At 47.7% G+C, this 25,882-nt stretch overlaps 1 protein-coding gene across 3 annotated transcripts in view; it reads left to right on the top strand.

Moving 5' to 3' along the window:
* Nucleotides 1-25,882, top strand: part of USP9X (ubiquitin specific peptidase 9 X-linked) — a 2,614,063-nt gene that overhangs the window by 1,079,708 nt on the left and 1,508,473 nt on the right. For all 3 annotated transcript variants that reach the window (XM_069636534.1, XM_069636533.1, XM_069636535.1), the window contains exon 17: nucleotides 2,539-2,634. In XM_069636534.1, the coding sequence (XP_069492635.1) occupies nucleotides 2,539-2,634 (96 nt within the window). The remainder of the gene's footprint in view (nucleotides 1-2,538; nucleotides 2,635-25,882) is intronic.

Raw genomic sequence — 25,882 nt, 5'->3', positions numbered from 1 at the left:
CCCCCCTGAGTAGTCCTGCTTTGTTAGTACAAGACCCTTTCTTTATTATCCACAAGGACAAGGTAGTACTTGGAACACATCCTAGGTTTTCACCTAAATTCCTATCCAAGTTCCATGTGATCTAGTCCATTGAACTACCCACTTTTTTTGAAAAATCCATCTAACTCAGCCTTCATTCACTAGGTGTAAGAAGGGCAGTTATGTACTATGTGAATAAGAAAAACAGATCAGCTTTTTGTCTCCATAGCACCTGGCAGAGAAGGCAATCCAGTTTCAAAAAAACGCAATCTCCAAATGGATAGTTAAGTGTGTACAACTTTGCTATTCTCGATCAAAAAAGACACTGCCTTTCACAGCAGGATCTCACTCTATCAGAGGTTCAGGAGCTACTTTAGCATTTATCTTATTTATTTTTGTATTGTGTTATAGTTCACAAGGAACTTTTCACATAAAACAGGTTAAAACATCAGAGTAAAAGAAGCATGTTAAAACATTTTGACATCAATTTAGCCTTCACATACCGCCACATTTCAAAGAACTTCACATCACCAGCATAATAAAAACAAGTTTAACAATTCATTAAAATTGCTTAATAGCTCAATAAAAAAATGTTCCTGGGATTGCAGCTGAGGTTATTATCCTCACTTGCCATTCTTATTGATGGCGCTAAAACATCTTTTAAGAAACGTATAGCAGCCAATGACCATTTAAAAATGTGTCCAATAAAACGCGTTGCCATAACCATCCCGAGTATGCCTTTAGCATTAATTGCAAACGTTCCTCTAGATACTATTTGCAAGGTAGCAACATTGTTTCATTCGTACCTTTACTCAGCGTTTCTGCAAATGACAAGCATTCTAAAGCGGATACACTGGTGGAACTAGTGGTTTTAAAGCATCTATTTGCCTCTGTACCTTTTCACAATCCACCTCCTTCTCCAGATACGGCTCATTTGTCTATGCATAGCATGTGATCTAAGCAGATCCACAAGCATCAGAAGGGATACATTAATCACTGTAATCATATTTCTGATGCTTGCATCTGCTTAGATTGACATGCTCACACCCTTCGTCCCCTCCTGGAGTCGAAGGTGCATGGATGTCTTTCTTGCTTTATCTCTTTGCTTTATCTCTTTGCTTTATCTCGATCTGCTTTATTACATCTGTACTTGTGCTATACTTCATGCAACCTCATGTTTGAAACAAAACAATCTGAGGGACCTAGACACGTGAAGGACCATGAGGTGCAGTGGAGGTCACACTAGGGATAGTATTACTGTCACGCCCAGTTGACGTCCCTTTTTGAGTTTTGAAAAAAAATGATTTAATACTCTGCGTAGCATGTGAAACTAAGCAGATATAAGCATTAGAAATAAGATTACGGTGAGTAATGTATCCCATATATCTGGTTTGGGCAATCTACGGAGTAGTTAATTGTGGTTTTGTGTTCATAATGTCTGCAATCCAGCCGCGAATACTTCCAACACAATGTTTCAAATTTTACTAACAAACCACTTCAGTGGAGATATCCATAAATCTGTTTTCTTACTCTAAAAAGCAGAGTAGATTTTAGTATTTCAGTATGTCAATGAGCTCAAACCTCCTGAGATAAGAGACCTTTCAGTCAATCGTACATCAGCAGTTCAATAACCATGTCGTAGTGAAGAGTGACCCTAATACACACCCACCAACCTCTAAGGCCACTTATTTGTAGAATAGGGAGAAGGTGGTACTCCACATGGTGCAACATGAAAGAAGAAATGATGCTTAAAAAAAGTAAAAACAAAATATCACATCATGCTATCCGGAGTGGAACTACTATCTATTATTTTTTATAATGGTATTCATTTTATTGATTTTATTTATTTTTTATTAAAAGCGCCATTTGAGTTGCGGAATAGTCTCATTCTGCACAACTTGACACACTTGTATCCAGACTGTCCTGTGTATCTGATGCTTGTTCCCTTGATTTAGAAGTGGTGAAGCTATAAAGCGAACCATTCACTTTAGTTGGTGGGCTCGTAGTCAAGTTCTGACACAAACATCCTGTAACTTATTTGCAGGGGGCTCGTTTTCTCACCAATATTATCACTCGGTGAATGACAAACACAATTCGTATTGCTCTGCAGTGCCCAGAAAGTGTTTTGTTGCCTAAATGATCTAATATCTGAAGGATTATTTACAAAATACACTTTGAGTGCTTACTATTTATCAAATGAATTCCTCTTTGTCAAGCCACCAGTGTGCTAAAGATGCATTGTAATGTAATTCCTTAATGGTAAAAGAATTGTAATTTTCATGTTGCTTCGTCTGCTGCTTCCACATGGTAATCTGAGTAGACTTGATCATTTAGTGACCTAAAAGGTGCATAAGATGAATCAGTGTTATGTATTTTGATATTCAGTGTGTTGTCTTTGTGTCACTTGGATAAAGTGGAGCGTTGAGATTTGATTACTTTAAGCAATGTTTCTGTACTTCTGTTTTGGTATTTAAACTTAATGTCATACGTTTACTACATTCATTCTTTAATATGATCTAGGTGGTCATTCAGGGAAGTGACGACATTGCCAGCCGGGCAATTGATCTTCTGAAAGAGATCTACACTAATCTTGGCCCAAGGTTACAAGGCAATCAGGTAAAATAAAATTGTAATAGAAGGTATCATATAAATGCAGTAATACTTTGTTGTTTGACTCTGGTATCTGAATGTAAGAAGCAGCAGTTGAAATATTAGAAGCACTCACCAATATTTATAAATTCCCACTGGTTCACACATTTTCTCCATGCAATGCTCGGACATCTTAACTATGAGAGGTGATATCCCACTTCTGATGTCTGCCTTTTGAAATCTGATGCTCCCAATTCTTTTAGCCACCCATGCAGTGAAAGGATAGACGAGCAGAAGACTGTTCGGCTGCTGTGTCATTCTCCTGTAATGAGAACAGAGAAGAGCACAGGCTTGTGCCTATATATTGCGTCCTAATGATGCTTGGTGTGGGCTCCATCTGTTCCCTACTTCTCTGTGATCAAATTAAGAAACGTGAGGCAATTCTTTTTATTTTGGTATAGTTGGAAGAGATTGGCATGGTGAGCTAGAGGTATTGGTATTTTTATTTTGTGGGAGTGAGGAGATGAGATATAGGGTGCAGTATCTACATACGTTTGATTGTATGGATTCCCCATATCGCCTCTCTTAAGTTCAGGCCTTTGTCGCCCATACTGAGGTGTGGGCTTGATCTTGGACCTCCTCCATAGGACGACATTCCTGGGAGTTTGTTGAACAAAAGGGTCAATTTTCTCAAGCAGTGGAGATTAGCTAGCTCTGCATATTTTTTTGCATTTCTGACTAGGAATCCCTGATTTGTACTGGGCTTCTTTTTATAAAATGTTTGTTACAATATCCTTGTTAGCAGTCTACCCACCTTGTGGTCATTTTACCTGTCACTTAAGTGATAAAACTCTGAGGTCCACTGAGATATCCTCATGGGGACAATTAAAGTTCTCTAACACATTTTGTTTTCATTATTTATCTGAGGCATAACTTTTTCCAGTGCGCTTAGGCAGAGATCTGCCCCTACTTAAGAGGCCAAAAATTCTGCAAATTCAAGAGTGCAGCACCATTGGACTGCCCATCCTATTTCCCCCAGCCACAATGCCCTTTCTTTCACTGCCTGTGCAATAGTTTTCACCATCTTGCAGCCGCTGCACCCCTTTAAGGCCAAGGGAACGATGCTCCGACCTTTGTGAGGCAATTTGAGGAATCCACACTTTTTTCTTTTTTTAAACCAAGTTTATTTTTGGATCGAAGACATACAGGTAAATACAGCTTAACATTTGCCAACAATTATTATTTAGGCTCTGTGCCTTACTTGTGTTCCTACCCTTTAGTTTGTAGAAGTTCGCTTGGCCTTCAAAGATTTTCAGTTTTTAATTCCCCCGCTCGCTCCTTCCTTCCATTCCCCCCCCCCTTACCAGCCTCTCCCCCGCACAACTTTAACCTCTACTTTACACTATGGAGTTGAGTAGATTTAGGATCTTTTCCTCACACTTGAGTTCCGGCGTCTTTACATCTGGATGGTCTCAGATGACATGTGTGTTCCAGAGTAGACAGGGTTTGAAGAATTGGGCTTCTCTGTCCTGCACCTGTTCATGGAATGGGTTCCAGATAGTTAAGAATTTTAGATATTTTCTGGTGCTGAGATCACATCTTCTCCATAGCCATTAATCCCCAGACCTTGATCCACCACCATGCTGAGGTCGGGCCCTCTGTTTTTCCAGTTTTGTGCAGGGGTCATTCTTGCTGCGGATAACAAGTGAGTAATGAGCATGGCTGTCGTTCCTGACATTGCGTATTTACCTTCTATTGGGACTCCTAAGAGAATTGTTTTTGGAGATCTCAGCAGTTCAACCCCAGAAATGTCCTTTATGTGGTTTAGTATTTCCTTCCAATAGGCCACGGCTTTGGGGAAAGTCCACCACATATGGAATAGGTCTCCCTTCTCACTGCAGTTCCTCCAGCAGTTTGGTGAGTATGACTTTGTGATTTTATTAATGCGGTTCAGGAACGTATACCATCTGAGGCATAGTTTGTAAGCCGATTCCTTTATTGTGCATCTGGAGGTGCCGTGTGCACGTGCCCATATTTGGTCCCATTCCTCCTCTGTTAGTGGCTCTTGCATGTCTTTTTCCCAGTTCATTTTCTATGTGAGAATGTCGGTCAGTTGATCGTTGGAGAGCAGTCTGTAGAGTCTAGTGACCCCCTTCGCCATGTTGTTTTCCGGCAGAGCCGGTTCTAGGCCTGATGGCATTCTCGTGCCCGCTCTCTTCACCATTGCTTGGGTTATACAGTGCCTTATTTGTGCATATCTATAGCGCTCATTTTCTCCTATATTGAATTTCTGCTGACAGTTTGTGAAGAGTAATGGACCCTGACCATCCCGCCCAATACTTTTGTTGAAGACCAGGTGTGAAATCTGGGTTGTGCATCAGTGGCACATGTGGGCCCATTCTGCTCGGGATGTGTTTCTTTTTCCGGGCTTTGTCCCAGCTTTGCAGTGACCATTTCGTCATTTCTAATGGCACACCCCTGCTCTCTCGGTTTTCTTTTCTCAGGATCAACAGAGTTATTAGTGGGGCTAATAAGGCTGATTGTTTGATTCTATATGGTTCTCTGGTTTTGCCTACCTCAACATTGGTGCTAGTTGTGCTGCTAAGATGTATCTGTCCATTTCTGGAACTCCCAGGCCGCCCAGTAGTGGGGGGCGCATTAGGATTCGTTTCTGGATCCTAGGTTTCTTACTGTGCCATATAAATTTTAATATCGCGTTTTGCAACTCTCGGATCTTGGCTGGCGGTATGGGAAACGGTAATGAACTTATTACATAAAGGAGATGAGGGAGGATAGTCATTTTGACAGCTGTGATGCAGGCAAACCATGACAGCTCCTGAGATTGCCTTCTGAGCTTGTCTTCCTGTAGCTGCTTTCACAGTGAGACTATGTTTGCTTGATATAGTTTGTGTGGTTCTCTATTAAGGACCATCCCTTGAAGTATTCCAGTTTTTCCCCCCACCCAGCCCATCGGGAATGTCATCTCCAATGTCTCAGTCACTTCTCTCCTTGCTGTTATGTTCATGGCTTTTGATTTGGAAAATATGGAGAACCCCGAGATCTGTCTGAATTCCTCCAGTTGGGCCATCGCTCTGGGAATCGTATTTTGTGTCTCCCATGAAGAGCACAATGCTGTCCGCGTACAGCGCTATTTTGTGGGTTTCCTGACCAATCCTCACTCCTCTGATGCTAATGTCTTGTCGGAATTGCATTGTGCATGTCTAAATTGCCATCGTGAAAATCAGAGGGAAGAGCTGACAGCTATGTCGCGTACCCCTTCTGATCTTCACGAACTCTGTGCTCTGTCCGTTGATCCTGAAACTTGTCGATGGGTGTTCGTAATTGGCGAGCACCATCTTGGTGAATTCTGGGCCACAGCGGAAGCGCTCCAAGATCAGTTTCAGATAGCACCAGTCCATGCTATCAAAGGCCCGGGTAGCATCCAGAGCTGCCACTGCAAACGTCTGTTGTGTTCATCGCCCCGCATCTATGAAGTCTACTGCCCTTCTGACGTTAGCTTGTGTGTGCTGGTCAGTGATGAAACCCGCTTGGTCATCGTGTATTATGTTGAGCAGCATTTTCATTAGGCGAGTTGCTAGGATTTTCATATAGATTTTTTGCGTCTGTGTTCAGCAATGCTATGGGACGATATCTTGCACAGTTGTGGAGATCTTTACCTGGCTTCAGGGGCAGTATAGTTATAGACCTACCCATATCAAGCGTGACCTTCCCCTCTTCTCTGATTTGTATTATATAGCTTTGTCAAAGGGCCGTCTTGTAATAGCCTTTGCCAAGGCCTTCTGTTAATGGACTCTTATTCGCTGGTGGTGCTGAAATGGCATCGCTGATCTCTTGTGCCGTAATTGGGTTCCCAAGATTAGTTCTGTCCTGTTCAGCAATCTGTGGCAGCGGGAGAGTGTTGATGTAGGTGAGTTGGCGTTCTGGGTCAGGATTCTTGCTACTTAAGAGTTCCTCATGAAATCGCTTCATTATTTCTTTTTTGTCGAGCTCCGCCGTGTGGGGTTTTCCATGAACGTTGTTTAGTTGTGCTATATAGTTCTGGGTTTTTTGCTTTCTCAAGCTTTTTGTTGTGCTTCGGCAGCTTTCACCTCTTTTTCTAGTTGGTTTGTCACCAATGCTCTTTCTCTGTGGTATGCCGCTGCCAGTGACATGAGTTCTCCCCTGATCACTGCCTTTCCAGCATCCCATATTATCCACCAGTCTGTTTCCCCATTGTCGTTTTCTTTGAAGTAGTTGTTGATGGTAGCCTCCATCTGGGCCCTTAGCACTATGTCCTTCAGGAGGATTTCATTTAACCTCCAGGGTGGTTTTGCTCTGCTCCTTTCCACCCCATTCTATACCGACCAACTCTGGCGCGTGATCTGAGTGATATTCCACTCCTATTTCTACTTTCGTTATTTGCGGGACTAATGTTGTGGATACTAAGATCATGTCTAACCTGGTGTGTCCAAGGTGGACCGCTGGGTAGTGGGTGTACTCTCTCCTGTCTCCTTGGAAGAATCGCCAAGTTTCAATTACCCCTAATTCTCTGAAGAAGCGACCCAGGGCTTGTCGGTTTTTCTGATCAGTTGTTGTGGGGGGAGTGTTTTGTCCAGCATTGGTTTCATGACAATTGAAATCCCTACCTACTATCAGTTGGCCCTCGCACCAGCTGCCCTTTTTGCCCAGCAGATCCGTTATGAACACACCTTGGCGACTATTGGGAGCGTAAATAGATGGGACTGTGTACAATTTCCCCTTTATCAACCCTTTGAGCCCCAAGTACCTGCCTTCTTTGTCTTTACGGATTTGTAGTTTTTGGAAGTCTAGAGCCCTCCCAATTAGAATTGCTACTCCCCTTTTTTTTTTCCCCACTTGAGGCAAAAAATTGTTGTGGGAAGGCACAATTGGCCATTTTCTTCTTGTCTTTAGGGAGGAGGTGTCTCTCGTGTAGGAGCCCAATCGCCGTCTGCAATGTTTTCAGCCTGTCTAGTATCACCCAACGTATTATTGGCGAGTTCAGGCCCTGTACATTCAGAGACGTTACCTTTGACTCAGCCATTTTTGTGTAGGGGAAGTTGCGCAGTTTCGAGCTGGGAGTGAGGCGCTCCAGTGACTCTCACATTTACCTTTTCCGTTCCCTGGGTCTCTGGCTTGTTCTGTCGATGTGCCTCTTGGTTCCTTTGCTCTTCCATCAACCCTCCAACTCTTCCTTCCCACTTCCCAGATGTGTTCTTTTTCCTCCATGCAGGTTTTGTATGTTTCGGTGTGTTGTAGTCCTCCATCATTGTTCTAAGGTTGTACATTCTCTTGTTAGTTGCTTCTCCTAGTGTTTTTCCGTCGCTGGTTATTCCTGGCTCGGTTGCGGAACCTTGGATTTCCCTGTGTTCTTTGACTTTCACTTTTTCTCGATTGACTATTACCACGGTTTACATGCAGTGTCTGGTGGACTGGTCTTCCTCTAGCTGTAGGATTGAACAGCCCTCCTCGCGGGTAGTGATTTTCTGCTGCTTGCCCTCCCATGTAAAGGAGAGGCCGAATGGATGCGTCCACCTGTTTCTTATCTGCTTTGCTTGGAGTACCTTTGTAATTGGCTGCATCATTCTTCTCTTGCAGCGAGTAATCAACGCTATGTCTTGGTATAGTTGAATGTGAGAGCCGTTGATTGTGAGATCATTGTGGGATCTTGGTGCTCTCAGGATGTCTTCCTTCTGGCAGTAGGACGTTACTGCTATCTCTAGGCCTTGCTCCAGGGTTGTTCCATTTTGGTCCAACTCTGTGTATCCAATCAAACCCAGTTTGGTCTGACTGCGTGCCTGGGAGCATGCTACTGAAACATTGTTGCATAGTGTCTTTGTGGTCACGATCCTGGATTGTTTCAGTTATGCCTTTGACCCTGATGTTCTTCTTGAACAGTTTTCAAGGTCCTCTGCCTGTAATTCCAAGTTGGTTGTTGTGTTAGCCAGCTGGTCTAGCAGGGCGCTGTTCTGGTTAGATTCTTCTGCTACATTTGATAAGCCATTTTTGACGATTTCTATTCTCCCTCCTAGGTCCCCCATTTCTCGTTTTACCTCCTGGAGGGAAGATTTCAGTTCCTCCTTCATCTGTTCCAGTTGGTTGTGGAACGTATTTGTGAGTCTGGCATCCATCCCCTTCAGACAATTTAGGAGTTCCTCCTTGTCTGACGCCATAGTGTTTGGTAGTGATGCCACAGCCTGGTTGGGTCGTTCCAAGGGAGGGGGAGGTGAATAACTCTCCGTTCGTCGTCTCTGACCCCAGCACTTTTCAAGTCGGCCCACCTGGGTTTTAGCCTGTGTTCTCGACTTTGACTGTCTGGGCCTTCCCCTGGCATCTGAGCTGCTCCTTTGGGGGCAGTCAGTGCCACTCAGAGACAGCAGAGCTATCTTCTTGACCAATGTGCATGCCTCCTTTGCCTCCTGGAGCTCCAAGGCTGATTGTGCTTCTTTACAGTTCTTGTTGTCTCTTGTCACGCTCTCGGGGCCCCAGAGGTACCTCAAGGCCGCACTGGTTTACTCTATTGGTGGAAGCTCCAGGGTAATGGTGCTGCTGACACTGTATATTGCTTGGGAGATTATGCAAAGGAGCACGCTGCTCCGCTGTTGACAGATGTGCAGAGTGATGTTGCTGCAGACTCTGCACCTTGCTTGGAGGTTTTTGCAGGTAGGTGTGCTGCTGTGCGTGTCGCTAGGTGTATAGGTGGGCTAATGCAACAGTAGTTCAGTGCCCGTTAGAATGTCTAGGCTGCGTCGGGTGGGAGCCTGTATAAATCTTATTTTGGGGTTGAGGGAGCAGGAGCCCCCCGTCAAAAGCCCACGCTCCCCCACCCCCAACAAGGCCCTGCTGTTTTCCTCGCTCCTTAGCACTGTTGTGCCCCCTCGCACCGTACCTGCAGGATCTGGGGCGCAACGCAATCTAGTGGCAGTTCAGGATTGGTGGATATATGCTGTATGTCGCACGTACCTTGTAGCTGTTGATGTCCATAGGGGACCCCTCGGCCCAGGCTCACTGGCCGCTCGTTCTCAGCGCACACGGCTGGTGCTGGGTAGGGGGATCCGTATGTACACAGCTGCCAAGGGTGCGGGTCCTGTCGTCCATGAGTCACCTTCCCTCCGCCTTCCCTCTTGCTGGTTGCTCCTGTGCTGCAACAAGGGCTGGCTGTGTTCGCCTGGGGCTTTGCCTCCTACCAGGGCTGTTTTCAAGGGGTTTAGAGAGGAGTTAAAGGGGAGGTGGGACAGCACCCTTATTAAGTTTCAGGGGCTTCCAAAGTCTCCCAGTGTGTCCTCACCCACCACCGGAGTTAGCAGGTCTCCTGTGACGTTGTGCCTGTGTGGGGGTGCCCCGTGAGCACGGTGTGTCTGGTGCTCCTCTCAGAGCCTTGTGGTTCCCTCTGTAGTCCTCACTTGGTACGTCCTCTCCGCGTATTATGGAGCGGGTCCCGCTCCAGTTTTGCCTCTCAGTGGCTGCACCTCCTCCCTCAGGTGGCTCAGCACTCCCGCGGATGCCGGCCACCCTGCTGAAAGTTGGGGGAGGGGTGGACACCCACTTCGTAATATGAGCTGTATTGCAGATGTCCCCAGTCTTGCCCCTATGTAATTTGGGGATCTTATGTCCCTATGCTGGCCACCTCCTTATTGCTGCGCTGCACGCACCCCCTCTTGTAACCTCTTTTCGGGGACTGTTATTTTCATGGGGTACTGGCCCCTTCTGGCTTTTCCTAGCTGTCTCTCTCGGGGGGAAGTCCAGATGCAGTGCCAGCTCTAAGTTAGTTGCGGGAAGCGGGAACTTCTCCTACCTTGTGATTGATGAGGCCGTAATCTCCACGGCTTCCTCCGGCTTCCCGCTTCAAAATTGCATTCCAGTTCATTCCTCCTTTACTACTCTCCGCTCTCCTCTCCTGCGCAGTGATGGTAACTCCACTCTCCCTTCTCCCCAGGTGCCCGATCCGTCTCGCCCTCACCGACGGGGCTCTCACTCCTTGCTGCCTTCCTTCTGCTCCCTGCTACAGCCTGCCTTTGCGGGGCTCCTTTCTTCCGGATCTTTGGGGGCTCCGATGCCCAGCGCTCTTTGCTGCTTGTCGGCCCTTATGAACTCCGTCGGCCGCTGTGGAGGGGTTCGCTCCTTTCCCGTGTGGTGCCCTGTTCACCGCTCGGCTCCCGTGCCCATTCTCTTTCAGGCCAGCTCGGGTCCTGCAACTACTGCCGCTTCACCTTTCCTGGCGTCCCCGGCTCACAGCGCCTCCTGGCTGAACACGTCTGCCCCGACTGGGCCGGCACCTCTGCGTTCCTCTTCCTTCTGCATACTTAGGCCGCAGGACCCTCCTGGGTGCACCGCTAGCTCTGCAGTGTTTTCACACTAAACATTGCCTGGGTAGAGGGGCGACCCGTGGAGCTACCCCGCAGCCGTGTCCTCTGTCGCGCCCTCCTGTTTCGCCCGGCGGGGGCTTGCTGCGACTCACTGCTGCTCTGCTGCTGATGTTGTCGGAGACCTGTGCAGGTTGTGGATGCAGGTGTCCGCTGGGGCTCGCAGCGCCTCCCTGCTGCTGATGCTGTCAGCGGTCTGTGCAGGGGGTGGGTGCCGGTGTGCGCCCCACTCTCAGAATGTGCCGGAGGTATGGCGGGCAGTCTGGGTTTGCCTCGCGCCTGGTGTGTCGAGGAATCCACACTTTTGTTTCTGCTCCTCATTTCATTGTGGATTTCCCCCTCCCACTCTGCAGAGTTTCCGCATCAATCTGAAACCGAAGTTGGGAGCTGCTTCAACACCAGATAAGTGTGGTGGTGGGGGCAGGGTGGGCAGTTTTCCCTGTGGCTGTGTGCACTGGGTCAGAGGATTTAGTTGTTTGCACGATACACTGGAGTAGATCTTTGGGAAGTATCAGGGATTCTGGCCCTTGATCCAATTGTATGACTAATGTTCTCTTCCCTGACTGGCCAAAGTCCCATCTGACAACTGATATCAGCATCTTAGTGAGTGAGGATTGAAGCAGCTCTCAACCTGCTAACAGGCATACTAAAGTCGTATAAATGTGGTTGTGGGGTCCTCATATCTCAATGAGCCCATTCTCTGAACCAACAGTACTGGTCTCCCATAACCCTTAGCTTATGGTATTGAGTGGAGTCTCAAGACTGCTTAATTTCCTTAATATGCCAATTCCCAAAGCCTTGTTGAACATACAGTGTAGTGTATCTAATGGAAGGGGAGAGCACAGATTAGGAGAGAGATTGCCGCTGTCAATGTGGGAAAGTGAAATGGGACTAGTCTACAAGATGCCTTTGGTAAAAGCACAGGCAGGACACCGTTTTTTTAAATCCTTGGAAGGACTGAACACCCCTTAATCCAATCCCACCTGATTAACAATACTCCCCTTTAAAATCTCTGACCACATTTCATCACACTGACAAATCCACCATAGATATAACCCTTAGCCCATCTGCACTAATCTACTATGCATCTGCTTTGACTAAGCTCTCCTCCGTAGTCCTATCGCTCTCCTCCACATTTGTATTTTTTTTTTAAAGAAAAGGGATGCCAATTTCACTCCGAAATGGCTTGCAACAGCCCATTAACAGATGAAGACATTCTCTCAAAGGGTTGCAGGTCCAGTAGCATAAATTTAAGTCTTGAGCCAGTTTGAGGGTTTAAGAAAATTGGTGCCATATACCAGGAACACAACAAAAGAAATTGAAAATATATATATATATTTATATGAAAACAGGTGACATACAAAGGTCCCATTAACCTAAAGGAGCAAGTGCTTCAAACTAAAGTGGATTACTATTTAAATATACAGAATTACATTAATAAGAGTCACTGGAGGGAAGTGGTGGGCTCAGGTAGGGAGGATGGGGAGAGGGCAGGGGGACCTCCCTCTTTAGCAAGGTGGGTGTAACCACACCCAAAGCATTTAAAGCGATCAAACATTGCCCTTCCCTTTGGATAACATACCCACGTATGTCACTGCACGACCCATAGAAGCAGATAACTCAGTAGCCAGGTTCTTTTGACCTGCACCCATCAACCACACATGTTTCCCATCTCTTTCCTACTATCCCACTTGCCTACACTTCCTCCGATCTTAGACACATGTAGCAAGGCCAACACATTATTTTCTCAAGCGTGCCATATAAGGCCAGTTTGCATTACATTTTTGGTGTGTGAGGTCGGACAAATTCAGGGAATTCTCACCCCTACGTCCCTCTTATGAGTGGACGAGACACCCCTTTGGGACTGGGGAGATGAGCCTGCTGAGCTTCACACTCCGTAGGGGGCAGGATGTAAGGAGGGTCAAACCACAGGGATTATATTTATTACACAAGTATATTTATTATATAATATACAGGGAATTATGTGGGTGCGGATAATGCGATCTGGGCTTTCTCCACCGCTCCAACCGTCCTCTCAGCTCTCTCTGTTCCACTGCTCGTGCCAGTTCGGTGACCCCCATTCTGCATCGCGTCAAGGTATTCGCTGACGCGATGCAGGCCCCATACTACACCGGCAAGCTTCATCTCGCTCAAGGCGACACACCCCCTCCCCCACCCAACCGTTAGAGGACAGGCAATCCATAGGTTGGGATATCTATTAACCTCCCTTGTCTCAGGAAAGTGTATGTTTGTTGGTTATATGGGACTTGATATCTGTAGTGAGTCACCCCATCATAGATCAATGGCTATTGTGATTTTTGATTCTACTCAGAACCATCCTTTACTTGGCCCAGAGAACAAGCCCTAAGCTCTTCCCCTCACTACTGTAAGAAACTCATGATGGCAACAGTAAAGACGGACACAAGTGATCACAGTTCAAGGGTTTTTATTAAACTGTATACTGGGTGAGAAAATGCCTAATCTAAATCTAAGATGGGAGCAAGCTACGACCATCAAATAATAATAAAGAAGTCCTAGTGGTGTATTGTCAAATAAAAATGGCCTATACTAAAACAGTTTATGGTCATTGCATCGAATTCCTTGCATCTAAATGCATTTTCATCTAATTTTTTCCATCTAGAACACCTGAATCAAAAGCGTTTGAATCAAATGCATTTTTTTGGGGGGGGGCCCCAAAACCCAGTTTTTTACCCTCTAAAATCCTCCTGAAAAAAATTAATCCTTTACCCCCCAAAAACATGCATTCATTGCACATTTTGTAGATGGAAAAAATTCAATGGCATGGCATTAGATGGCATGGCATTAGATGCAATGACCAGATACCCTAAAATACCTATTGCCAATCCTTACCACTAAGTTACAAAATAGTGTGGGGTAATGATCTCAATAAAAGAAATTAGTGTTCACCAAAAGATAAGTCAGGATGGTATAGTTTGGCTATCTTTTCACATTGGGCGACTGCTCTTTGCCTCTTGGATCCCCCTCAGCCGGGCTCTGATCCTTCTTAAGACGTTGGCCTCCCTCAATCGGGTTCACTGCGGCCTTTCACTGAAAAACGTATCAACATTCTCAATGTCCTTTTCACCAACTGTGCATTGTGGACATCCCTCAGCCGGGTTCACATTTGTCACAATGTCCACGGCATATTACTCTTTATCCTTAATTCGCAGGCATCCCTCTGTCGGGTTCACATTTGCCACAGTTCACAAAATATCTTAGGTTCTTCTCTTTATTTATGCTTGGTTCTTAGCCCCCAGTCAGGCTTTCCTTAAAGCTCCCAGCAAGGCTTCCCTTAAAGCCCCCAGCCAAGCTTCACGCGGTTCTATTAATATCTGGTTCTCGGGTGTGTCCCTGGTTACCCTGATTTGTAGGCATCGCTCAGTCGGGGTTCACATTTGCCAGTTTCACAGGTCAATCAGTTTTCTCTCGTGTCAAAAGACTTTCCAGTGTACAAGAGGTTTTGCTCGACCCTCGTTCGACCACTTTCACACTTTACACTAGCCTCCCCTAAGGCCTCTTTGGCTTCGTTGTTTCAACAAAACAAGACAACACCAAAAAGGCTTCAGTCAGAGTCCTTCGAATGAGCGCCCCCCACGATGCCTGACCACTCTGCTTCTGAAAGTTTCGCTAGGGTTTCATTAAAGTTAAATTACACAAGTTCTTTTTTCAACAAGTTTTCTGCCTGCAACCTTGGGCCCAGCACAGTTCGGTTTCACTATCTGTCTTCTCTGACTCACCGTCTGTGCTGAACTGTTGGAGTCTCTTGTCTCGCGAGGGACAGACAGCACCCCGTGGCAAGCGCTTCTCTCCGCTTTCACTATCAGCGCAGGAACGGCCCTGTGTGCCGTTAACACCCGTCGCACCACATGCCAGCTGGACTTCCCGGTCTTATGATTTTCCTTTCGGAGGCTTTGCGGGTCTGAGGTGGAAAGGGCAATCCCCACCGCCCCCTTCTCATCCCTCCAGGTCTCTCCGCCTTTCTCCTCTGTTTGAACTGCTCGTCCAGAATCGCTGCATCCGCGTGCATTTGGCCTTGCTGGAAGTGTGCTTTCGTGCTCTGCCTTTTATCCCTGTGGGGAAGGGAAGGGAAGGGAAAGGGCCATCAGGTGTGCATAGGTTTTGTCAATTGTCTGACCCTTGTGTTGGGACATGTCAGGTAAACAGCTCGGGTGTTAGTCCGTTGTCGGCCATGGTGTAGGGAAGTGTTCGTGTTGGAAAGGGTGGGGGGTAGAACCTCTGAATATCCTACGTGGTAGGATGGCAAAATGGTGTTATAGAGAAGGTGTTACCACGTCTCACCTGTCGGTGTCTCACTTCCACAGGACCCCTCATCCAGGTGATCCTCCCGCACTGGTCCACCCCCAGGACCTGGATCCAAAAGCGATGCTGTGTCCTAGCCACCTGGATGACAGATCACCGGGGACTAGTGTGTGAGAGACCTTCAGTTTTCTCTACGAGCAGCCCGCATTGGTAGAAGCAGAGAGGCCTGTGGAGCCAAATGGGTGAAGCCTCCTCCAGGGAGGTGTTCCCTGAAGAGACTAGCCTGCACCCAGCAGAGTGCTTTGAACTGTGGTTGTGAAAGCGGCAAAGTGAACGCAGCACGTAACTGAGAAAGGTGGCAACAGTGAGCAACGGCAGAGAGAAGTGGTGCTGCTGCCAAGTCTCTGGCAGAAAGAGGGAGCACCTGCTCCAACAGAGGTGAAGACAACACCTCAAACGACCCCAGGGCAGGGTGAAAGGTGAACACATTCAAGAAGGAGTAAGAGTAGTTCAATCCCGAGATGTACCAAAGAGAGAGGAGAGACCATCTACATTGGGGTATAAAAGCCTGAGACCCCATGACGGGGTAACACACAGGAGTAGCATAGAGCAGATTATCTTAATCATTGGAAAGCGAGACCCGGTGAATACCTGAAACAGGATTTTCAAACCCCATCAATCCTATGGGTATCGGACACCTGTGACTAGTACAAACAGTCTGTGAAACCCAAAGGGGAAAGACAAGACATTAACCTAAAGCACATTCACGATTCAAGGTGGGAGGGGTGAGAGAGACATTCTGATACCTTGTTAATTGAACTTAGCAGCGTGTCAGACTCCCTCTTGGGAAATACACATCACTGGGTCAGAAGCTAGCAAACATTCTACCATTTGGCATGAGGCCCTAATATTCTTTGTTGGCTTCTGTTCTGTTTTAGTGAGAGGGACAGACATCAGAATATGCTAGGTTTTCTAGATGGTCCGAGGTTATGTTGTAGGGCATCCTGACGAGCACCCTTTAGACTTAATTTTCTTTGTTAGGGCCAAGACTGATGGGGACCGAGAATTTATTTTTGTAAGGAAACGCATCCAAAAATGACATCCTGTCCGACTCCCAGAAAAAACAATTCTGCTATTTCAAACATTGGCACATTAAAGCACATTAAAAAAAAAAAAAAGAAATGGCTATCATTTTGCAGTAACAATCAACCCCTGAAATGAATACATCTTTATTTGCTTCTTGATGTGTTTCAAAGGAGTCCAAAGAGGCAACGTAGACTGAAATGTTTCTTGGGGGAGTTGGGGGGAGGGGAGGTGTGCAGGGGGTCTTATAGGACCAAATGATCGGGTGCTCATAGGTTTTTGCTTTTTTGCGAAGGCTAGTTTTCTCCACTGTTGGCACCCTTCTCCTTAAACTGCAACCTTTGGATTTGTCACTTAAGATGTAAGTACAAAAGTTAAGGAATCAAATCCAGCTCATGGTGGCACATTATAAGGTAAATCAAACGGAAAAGGCTACTCTGCGTAGCTATTGTGCTACCTGTGACACTGGCGTCTAACAGTACTACATTGTCGAATGCTACCTTTTTGATCATGGTATGGTGCACTACATCCACATTAAACCATCGCCCACATTCCATTGAATTCCTCATTGAGCACTTTTGTATTGTTTAATTTGTTGAGAAAAGAGTGGCACCAATTGCAAAATGCTCAGTCCACTGCTCGAAGCCGGTCAGTGTAAATCCTGAATCAGTGCTTTTTCCAAACCCTCCATATCTGAGCTATTAGAAGTCCGTATTCTAACATTGAGTCCTTGACTATTTATGTTCAGAGGAATGTACAACTTCTGTCTAGCCTTCTTTTGATGGTGAGTGTTTTTAAATTCTTCATAAGTATTAGGAGGTGAATGTTTGACCAGAAAAAAGAGGAAGGGGATGTCCTACTGCAAGCAATGATTGTGACTCCAAATGAAATGCCTTGTTAGCTCTGCCCTCTTCTCCCTCATCTCCTTTGTCAGCCTTCCTGTGATTAAGTCAAAAGTCAGAAAATGTTTCAATACCATCGGCATTGTCATATTGTAGTGACCAATCATCTCAAAATATCAATCATTGTGCCCATTATGGACCTAATATGAATATTCAGCACAAGATCTTTTCTCTTACTGGATGACATTTGTGTTCTGGTTAGCCATTATCACTTATTGCGGAGCTATGCACCTTGCAGTATCTTGTTCTAATGTGTTATTGAGCAAAAAAGTTGTTAAAGATGATACTAAACTGAGAAGGAACGCAAGGTTTTTATTTCTTTCTGGAATTGAACAAAGTTACTTGTTTATTTAAAAATATTTATTTCAAATGTTAAGTCTAACAAAAAACTAACAGGACAACACTTCATATCAAGACAATAAATGAGGAAAACTCCCGCAGCCTCAAAGGTCGACAGTTGAAATTACAATTGTCATTAAATCGCATGCCCTCCACTCCTTCCCAGCGCACCTTTAATATCTCTCCCCATCATCGACATCATGTAAATTTGATAACATCGAAAAATTAACCTGCAATGGCTTTTTTTAAAGAAGGCATAGCTTCTATAAAGCTGTGATGTCCGACAGCTTGTTCTGTAAGGAAGTCATGGTATCAAAGTAAGATCGACACACGTGATCACAGTTCAAGGGTGTTAAAAACACCCATCTAAACCTAAATCTAAGATGGGGGCACGCTACGACCATCTAATAATAATACAGTCCTAGTGGAGTCTAGTCAAATAAAAAGGGCCTATGCTAAAAATAAACTATTGCCAATCCTTACTGCTATGCTACTAAATAGTGTGGGATAATGTTCACAAAAAGAAAGGTGTTCACAAAATAAGTCAGGATGTTTAGGGTGTTGGACACCCTTCCACACGTTTTTAGCACAGGACAAAACAGGTCACTCAAGCACAGCACACTCCTGGCCTTCTATGGCACAAGGTCACAGTTCCTTTCACCAACATCCGGGCCTTCTCTGCCTAAGTCTCCTTTTTGCAAAGTCTCTTGCCTCAGAGGACCTGATGTACCATAATTAACAAAGAAAAGTTCCTTTTTTCAATATTCACTTAAGGTGGTTTACTCTTGACCATGGATCCCTCTCAGCTGGGGTCCAATCCTTCTTTTACCGTTAGCCTCCCTCAGTCGGGTTCAGACCAACTTCAATTTGTAGGCATCCCTCAGTCGGGTTCACATTAGCCACAACAATCTTCTCCAGTGTGTTACTGTTCACCCAGCATCCCCCTCAGCCGGGCTCAGACCAATTTCAATTTACGGACAATTGAAGACTTTCGAATGTGCACGGAATTCAACATAATCAGGACCACTTAGATTCTAGTGAGCACCTACGTGGCGCCGGACCACTCTGCATCTGGTACCTATTTCGGTTTTGTAAAGTTAAATTGTATACAAGTTCTCTTTCTTCATACAATGTTGCCGCTTGCAACCTTGACTACAACGACGTCGGGTCTGCTATCAGTTTCTCCAACTCACCGTCTGTGCTGAACTCGTTGGTGTTGCTTTGCTGCCAAAGTTGAGTACAGTACCACAGTGGCCATCGCTTCTCCCCGCCTTCCCTATCAATGCGTGAGGGCCCTGTGTACCCTTGACACACACTACACTGTTCGTCCGCTGCAATTCCCATTCATAGGTTTCTTTTCCTTGAGGCTTCTTGAAAGTCGCGGTTCTGTGTTGAAAAGGGTAATTCCCTCATTGTCCTCTCTGATCTCATCGCCTTTCTCCTCTGTTTGAACGGCCTTCTCGGAATTGCTGCTCCCTCGTGTGTTTTGCCTTGCTCAGAGAGTGCTTTGGTGCTGCGCCTTTAATCCGTGTGGGGAAGTGTGATGGAAGTCACGTGTGTGTAATCATCAGTAAGTGCCTGACTCTGCCTGACCCTTGTGTTGGGACATGTTAGGTATACGGCTCTGGTGCTAGTCTGTTCTCGCTCACGATTAACTGTCTGTGAGAAAGTTTTGGTGTGGGATAAAGAGGGGTTTGGGGGTTGAGTTTCTAGGTATCCTACCTGGTAGTATGGGGAAAAGGTGTTACAAGGAAGGGGATTCTGCATCTCCTCCTTCTGTGTCCCACTCCCTGAAGACCCACCCCCATCCAGGGGATCCTCCCTCACTGGTCCACCCCCAGGAACTGGATCCAACAGCGATGGCCGTGTCTTGGCCACCCTGATGACAGATACCCGGGCACTAGCGGGTGAGACACCTGCAGGTTTCTCATTCCCCACATGAGCGCAAGGACCTATCAGTAACCTTCCTAAGGAGCAACTACCACTTTGCCTTACAAAGAAGCTTTTCAGCATTCCTCCTTAAGCTTCGGGCATATTTAATGTGCAAGGGATTCCGTAACCTGGTCCCATGTAGTCTGCTCAATAGGTGAGATTGAATCCATTCCAGTGATCTTAGATGATGAATGTTGCTTGCATTAAATATATAATGTACTTGTACCACTTCACCTGAAGGGACCGGTTTAGGCTCCCCTGCAAGTCTACTGTGCTTGTAAGGGCTCTAATCCTGGTGATCAATGGGTGATATTCTTCGTCCGATTCCAAATTTATTTTTGGACAGGCATTAGGTGTGGACTTGCAGCTCAAAGCCCCCTTTAGCTTGTCCTCTGGGGCACAGGGTCATAGGTTGGCCACCGTCCCCTGCACTATACGGACGATTTAAGTCTTTCGGTGCGAGATATCTCCTATTGTGCCTCACCATTCCTACGGCAATAATTGGGTCAAGGCTGGACTACTGCAATGCCCTCTTTTTAGGGACCTCCCGCAAAAATCTGGCCAAACTTCAACTAGCCCAAAATAGCGCTCTGAGTGCTGCTACTGGCATCTCCAGAAGAGACCACATTTCAGAAGTCAGGGTGAAGGTCCACTGGCTACCTGTCAAGGAAAGGATTGTCTTCAAAACACTAGCCTTGATGCACAAATGTCTTCAAAGGCTGGCTCCCCCTTACCTAGCTCATAGAATTGTCCCCCACACTCCATCCAGACCTTCCAGAGCTGCCTACTCACCCAGAATAACTATACCCATCACATGCAGATTGCAGGTGGGTGGCACTAGATTCCCTTATATGGCTGCTACTTTCTGGAACTCCCTCCCCCCTCAGCTACGGTTGATTGACTAGCACGCAGCCTTTAGGAAAGCTTTCAAAACCAGGCTTTCGAGGAGATTGGGTCCTCTGAAGTATTCCATATCGATGACAGTAATCACCACTGCTGTGCTGCTTCGGTAAATCGTCCTGTGTCGATGACGTCGATACGCCGTCCTCGAGGGCCTCCGTCGAGCCGACGTCACCGTATGTTATAAGTAGGAAGCACAATGCCCGTAGCCTCAGTTCCGTTTTTTCCGTGAACGTGTTCGCTTCGGAGATCTCGGCGTGACTCGATTCTGCTGAATCCTGTTCTTTCGGTTCTTCAAACCTGTTTCTTCTTTGCTATAACGAATGTCGTCTTCGGCTTCTTCCACCCCGCGGTCCGGGTTTAAGAAGTGTTGGGTATGTGGGTCTATGATGTCCCTGACGGATGCGCACAACGCTTGCCTCTGGTGCCTCGGGGAGGACCATGGTACGGACGACTGTCGACTGCCAATCGCTCACTTCGAAGGCCTGGAGCGTAAGAAGCTGTCGGTCGGTAAGGTGGCCAATCCGCGGAAGTTGCGTTCCACTGGTCTTTCAAGGGGCGACTCTCCGCATCGTTGTCGTGAGTCTGGGGGTTCTCGGTCTAGGAGTCGGTCCCGCCATTACTCTGCTTCTTCAAGGCACTCCAGTAAGCGCTGTCACCGGTCGCCTTCCCCGTCCTCTTCCGAGGACTCTGTCAGCGGGTAGCTTCTCCCAACAAGCATTCCACTCCGGAGGAATGGGATTTGTTTCCGAAAGGAGATGTTGGCGATTTTTCAATCGCAGGGCTCCGGTCCGGCTGTGTCTGAGGACGCCGGTCGAGGCCGCGCTAGAGACACCGCTCGTCCACCTTTGGGCTTGAGCAGTCGTCGCGACTACCGGGTGCCTTCGAGGTCCTGGTCGGACAAGGATGATCGCTCTAGGCATGCCCGTTCCAGGTCCCGGTCCCGATCCTCGATGCTATCGAGACCGGGAGACTCTGTGAAGTCTTCAAAGAAGACATCGACGCCGGCGGCGCTGAGGTCACCGACGGACTCTCTCGAGGCCCCGCCTCTGAGGAAATCATCGGCACCCAGGCTGTCGAGGTCTGTGTCGACGCTGTTGTAGCTGTCGGTGCCGCGCTCAACGTCGACGCCCATTCCGTCGACGCCCTCGACGCCTTTCGAGGCAGTCTTGTCGGAGGTACCCCGTGGCATGGTGGCACCCCCCAAAAAGGCGATGGCTAAGGCTAAACATATCTTTGTGCCTTTTTCTGTACCCTCTTTCCAGCCTCTGGATTATATTTCTGAGGTGGATGAGGGGTCTGAGGAAGGTGAGGTTCCTGCATTGGTTCCTGATGACATTGTTTCTGGTCACAGTCAACTTGAGGACCTGCGTCAGTTGCTGCACGACGCCAGTGGTCTAGACACCTCTCTGGAGGTGGAGTTTGGTAGGCCGGAGCCTGGCACGCATGCCGACTCTTCATATCGGCGCCTCATGTCGAGGGTCACTGAATACCTGGGTTGGTTTGCCCCCTCCCCCCTGGGGATTTTCAGCAGGATGACCTGGCTGATATCTTGGACCAAGGTCCTCCAACTGACCCGGTGCTGCCATTCCATATGGCCTTGCAGAGAAAGGTGGCTGCGGCTTGGACTTCTCCGGAGAGTCTCCCGGCAGTGAGCAAGTCCTTGCTGAAGAAATATCGCCAAGCCAGTGGCGACCCCTGCTACTTGACAACGCACCCTACTCCGGAGAGTTTGGTGGTGCAGGCAGCTACGGCCCCCGCAAAGCAGGCGTCGTACCCTATCATCCCTCCTGATAGGGACGACAAACGTTTTGACGGCTGGTCGAAGATGGTATTTTCTTCTGGGGGTATGGCGCTTCAGGCTGCCAACTCCGTTTGTGCCTTGTCTCATTTCACGCACACTCTGTGGAACTGTATTTCCCTAGCGGCTGATCATATTCCCGGTGGGGAGGAACGGAATGGTTTCCTTGCTATCGTGCAGGATGGCAATGACGCCATGTGTGAATCCGCTCAGTCGGGTCTGGACATGGTTGATTGCGTCAGCCGGTCCATGGCGGTGAGCACCGTAATGCGCAGGTTTGCGTGGTTGCGGAAGTCGAGTTTTGCTCCGGATGTGCAAGCCCGGCTCCTCAACATGCCCTTTGATGGTGCAAATCTTTTTGGCAGCAAGGCTGACGAGAGTCTTGAGAGGTTGCAGACCTCGAAAGCTGCAGCGAAGTCGTTGGGCGTTGCAGTCGATCAACCTCTGCCTTTTCGTCCTAGGCGACAGCATTGGAGGGGAGGTTCCTTTCGTTATTACTCATCCTTTAGTAAATGGAGAGGAGCTGCAAGTCAAAGGGGCAACCGTAGGAGTGCTAGAGGTGGAAAACAAGGTACTTGAGGTGCCAAGGCCGTGCGTGCAGTTGCCTCTTTGCCTCAGGCACTGCCGCAGCTGCTTCAGCTCAGTCATGAAGCCCATGCTTCTCAGGTTGGGGGAAGGCTGGTGCAGCATCTGGTAGAATGGCGTGCCATTACTTCAGATGTGTGGGTTCTGGAGATCATAGCCCACGGCTACTGTCTTCCTTTCCGACAGAGGCCTCATGACAATCCACCAGGGAACCTCTCTTTGAAGAGTCCGGATTCACTCCTTGCGCAGGAAATTCAATCCCTGCTGGAGAAAGGCGCCATAGAGAGGAACAAGGGTTGGTATTCCCCTTATTTTTTGATTTCAAAGAAAGACAGATGATTGAGACCCATCATGGACTTGCGTGGTTTGAACAAGCTCCTCAGGTAGGACAAGTTCAAGATGGTTACTCTTTCTCAAGTCCTCCAGGCCCCTCAACTACAGGACTGGTTGGTGTCTCTCGACCTCAAGGACGCTTATTTTCATGTGCCGATTCGTCCAAAGCACAAGAAGTACCTGAGGTTCGCGATTGGCGACTCGCACTTTCCGTTTCGAGTCCTGCCGTTCGGATTGACCTCCGCCCCGAGGGTCTTCACCAAGCTCATGGTAGTGGTGGCAGCGCATCTCAGGAAAGGGGGTTTCACGTCTACCCCTACCTGGACGATTGGTTGATCAGGGGGCGCTCTCCCGAGCAAGTCCTGGATCATCTGTCCGTCACCTGCCACTCCCTTCACAAGCTGGGCTTCTCCCTCAACTTAAAGAAGTCTCACTTGACGCCAACTCAGAGGCTCCAGTACATCGGAGCAGTGCTCGACACGTCCCTGGGGCAGTGTTTTCCTCCTCAGGTGAGGGCTCTTCACATTCAGCAGATGGTACACAAATTTCGACACGCCCAGAGTCTCCCGGCGTTCGAGTTCTTGAGGCTGCTCTGCCTCATGTCATCCTGCATTCTTCTGGTGCCAGAGGCCCGACTGCGGATGAGATCTTTGCAGTGGGCTCTCAAGATGCAGTGGTCACAGTCCCCCGGCAGGATGTCGGACCCCGTTCAGGTGCCGCCCTCGGTCTCTCAGGACCTTCTGTGGAGGGCCGACGAAGGCAATCTGATGAGGGGGGCTCCATTTTGGCTGCCCTGGCCGGAGGTGATGATCGTGACGGACGCATTCCTCACGGGATGCGGAGCTCATGCCAACGAGCTGACAGTCAGTGGTCGTTGGTCTCCGTCGGAGTCCAGACTCCATATCAATCTGTTGGAGCTGAGTGCCGTCAGGCTTGCCCTGAAGGCTTTTCTGCCGACTGTGCGAGGAATGAATGTCCTGATCCTGATGGACAACATAGTTGCAATGCACTACCTCAACAAAAAGGGGGGGTCGGGGTCACTTCCTCTGGGCCATCTAGCAGGAAATTTCGATCTCGGCAATTCATCTGGCTGGAGACGAAAAGGAGACGGCGGACGCTCTGAGCAGGCAGAGTGTGATCTCTCACGAGTGGGAGTTGGCTCAGGAGATTCTCCTGGAGATCTTCGCCCTTTGCGGGACCCTTCAAGTGGATCTCTTCGCCTCCAGTGTCAACTGAAAGTGCGAAAGGTTCTGCTTGCGGGAATTTCCTCCAAGAGAAGCCTTAGGAGACGCGTTCGTGGTGGAGTGGTCATTCCCACTGCTGTACTCGTTTCCTCCAGTCCCCGTCATCCCGCAGGTGCTGCGGAGGTTAAGGAGGTTGGGTTCCCGGATGATCCTAATTGCTCCGGCTTAGGCCAGGAGGGCGTGGTACCTGGACCTTCTTGACTTGTCCATCTGCCCTCCACGTCGTCTTCCCTACTGAGACGTTCTGCTCTCACGGGAGTGGGGGGGGGGGGTCAGGTTCTCCATCCAGAGGTCAGAACCCTCAACCCTCACGCTTGGCTTCTGAAAGGTTGAGGTATAAAGATTGGGACCTCCCTGAAGACGTGATGGAGGTGTTGCTTTCGGCCAGACGGCTGGCAACAAAGTCCCTGTACCGTTGTTGTTGGAAAGTTCTGCAACTGGTGCAGGATTAAGAATGTGAATCCTTTTTCATGTGACATTCCTGTAGTTCTGTCTTTTTTTGCTTGCAAGTGGGTACCATTAAAGGTTACCTGGCGGCGCTGTCCATAATTAAGCGCTCGTCTGAGGAGTTTTCTTATTTTAAAATTCCTTTAATTTCTCAGCTCACTAATGTGTTCCCTCCGTCACCTTTCCAGGTGCTCGGTTGGGATTTGAACCTTGTTCTCAAGTTTGTATTGGGGGCTCCGTTTGAGCCTTTGCATTCTTGTCCTTTGGAATTGTTAACCCTTAAAACTGTCTTTTTAGTTGCGGTCACTTCTGCTCGCAGAGTGAGTGAGTTACAGGCACTTTCAGTTAAGCCACCCTTCACTGTGTTTCATAAGGACAGGGTTGTCCTTCGAGTTAGTCCTTCCTTTCTTCCGAAGGTGGTGTCGAAATTTCATTTGAGCCAGAAGGTGGTTGTTCCGGCATTTTATCCTCTGCCGCATCCTGGTAAGGACGAGGAGAGGCTCCATAGGTTAGATCCTAGGAGAGGTTTGAGTTTCTACATTTCACGTATGTCCCGGGTCAGAGTGGACGATCAGCTCTTTATTGGTTACGCTCGAAGGTGTTTGGGACAAGCTGTGACTAAGCAGACTTTGTCTAGATGGATTATCTTGGCAATTTCTGAATGTTACCGCCTGGCGGGTAAGGATCCTCCTGTAGGCTTACGGGCCCGTTCGACTAGGGGTATGGCTGCCTCTACTGCCCTGCAGAGGGGTGTTCCTATTCGTAACATCTGTGAAGCAGCCACTTGGGCTTCGGTCCATACTTTTGTACATCACTACTCCCTTGATTCTATCCATGGGCAGGATCTGCCCTTTGGCAAGGCGGTCCTTTACTCTGCATTTTGATTGGGCATTCTAAATTTGGATATTCTAAATTCTTTTCCCACCTCCTTACGTTGGTACTGTTTTGGGAGTCTGTCATAGATATGGAATACGTCAGAGGACCCAATCCCCTCGAAGAACAAGTTACTTTCTTACCTGGTAACGTTCTTTCGATGGGATGGTCTGA

The sequence above is a fragment of the Ambystoma mexicanum genome, chromosome 7p, assembly GCF_040938575.1.
Source record: "Ambystoma mexicanum isolate Mex_15411 chromosome 7p, UKY_AmexF1_1, whole genome shotgun sequence".
Taxonomy (NCBI): Eukaryota; Metazoa; Chordata; class Amphibia; order Caudata; family Ambystomatidae; genus Ambystoma; species Ambystoma mexicanum.
This window is presented reverse-complemented; position numbering and strand designations above follow the sequence as displayed.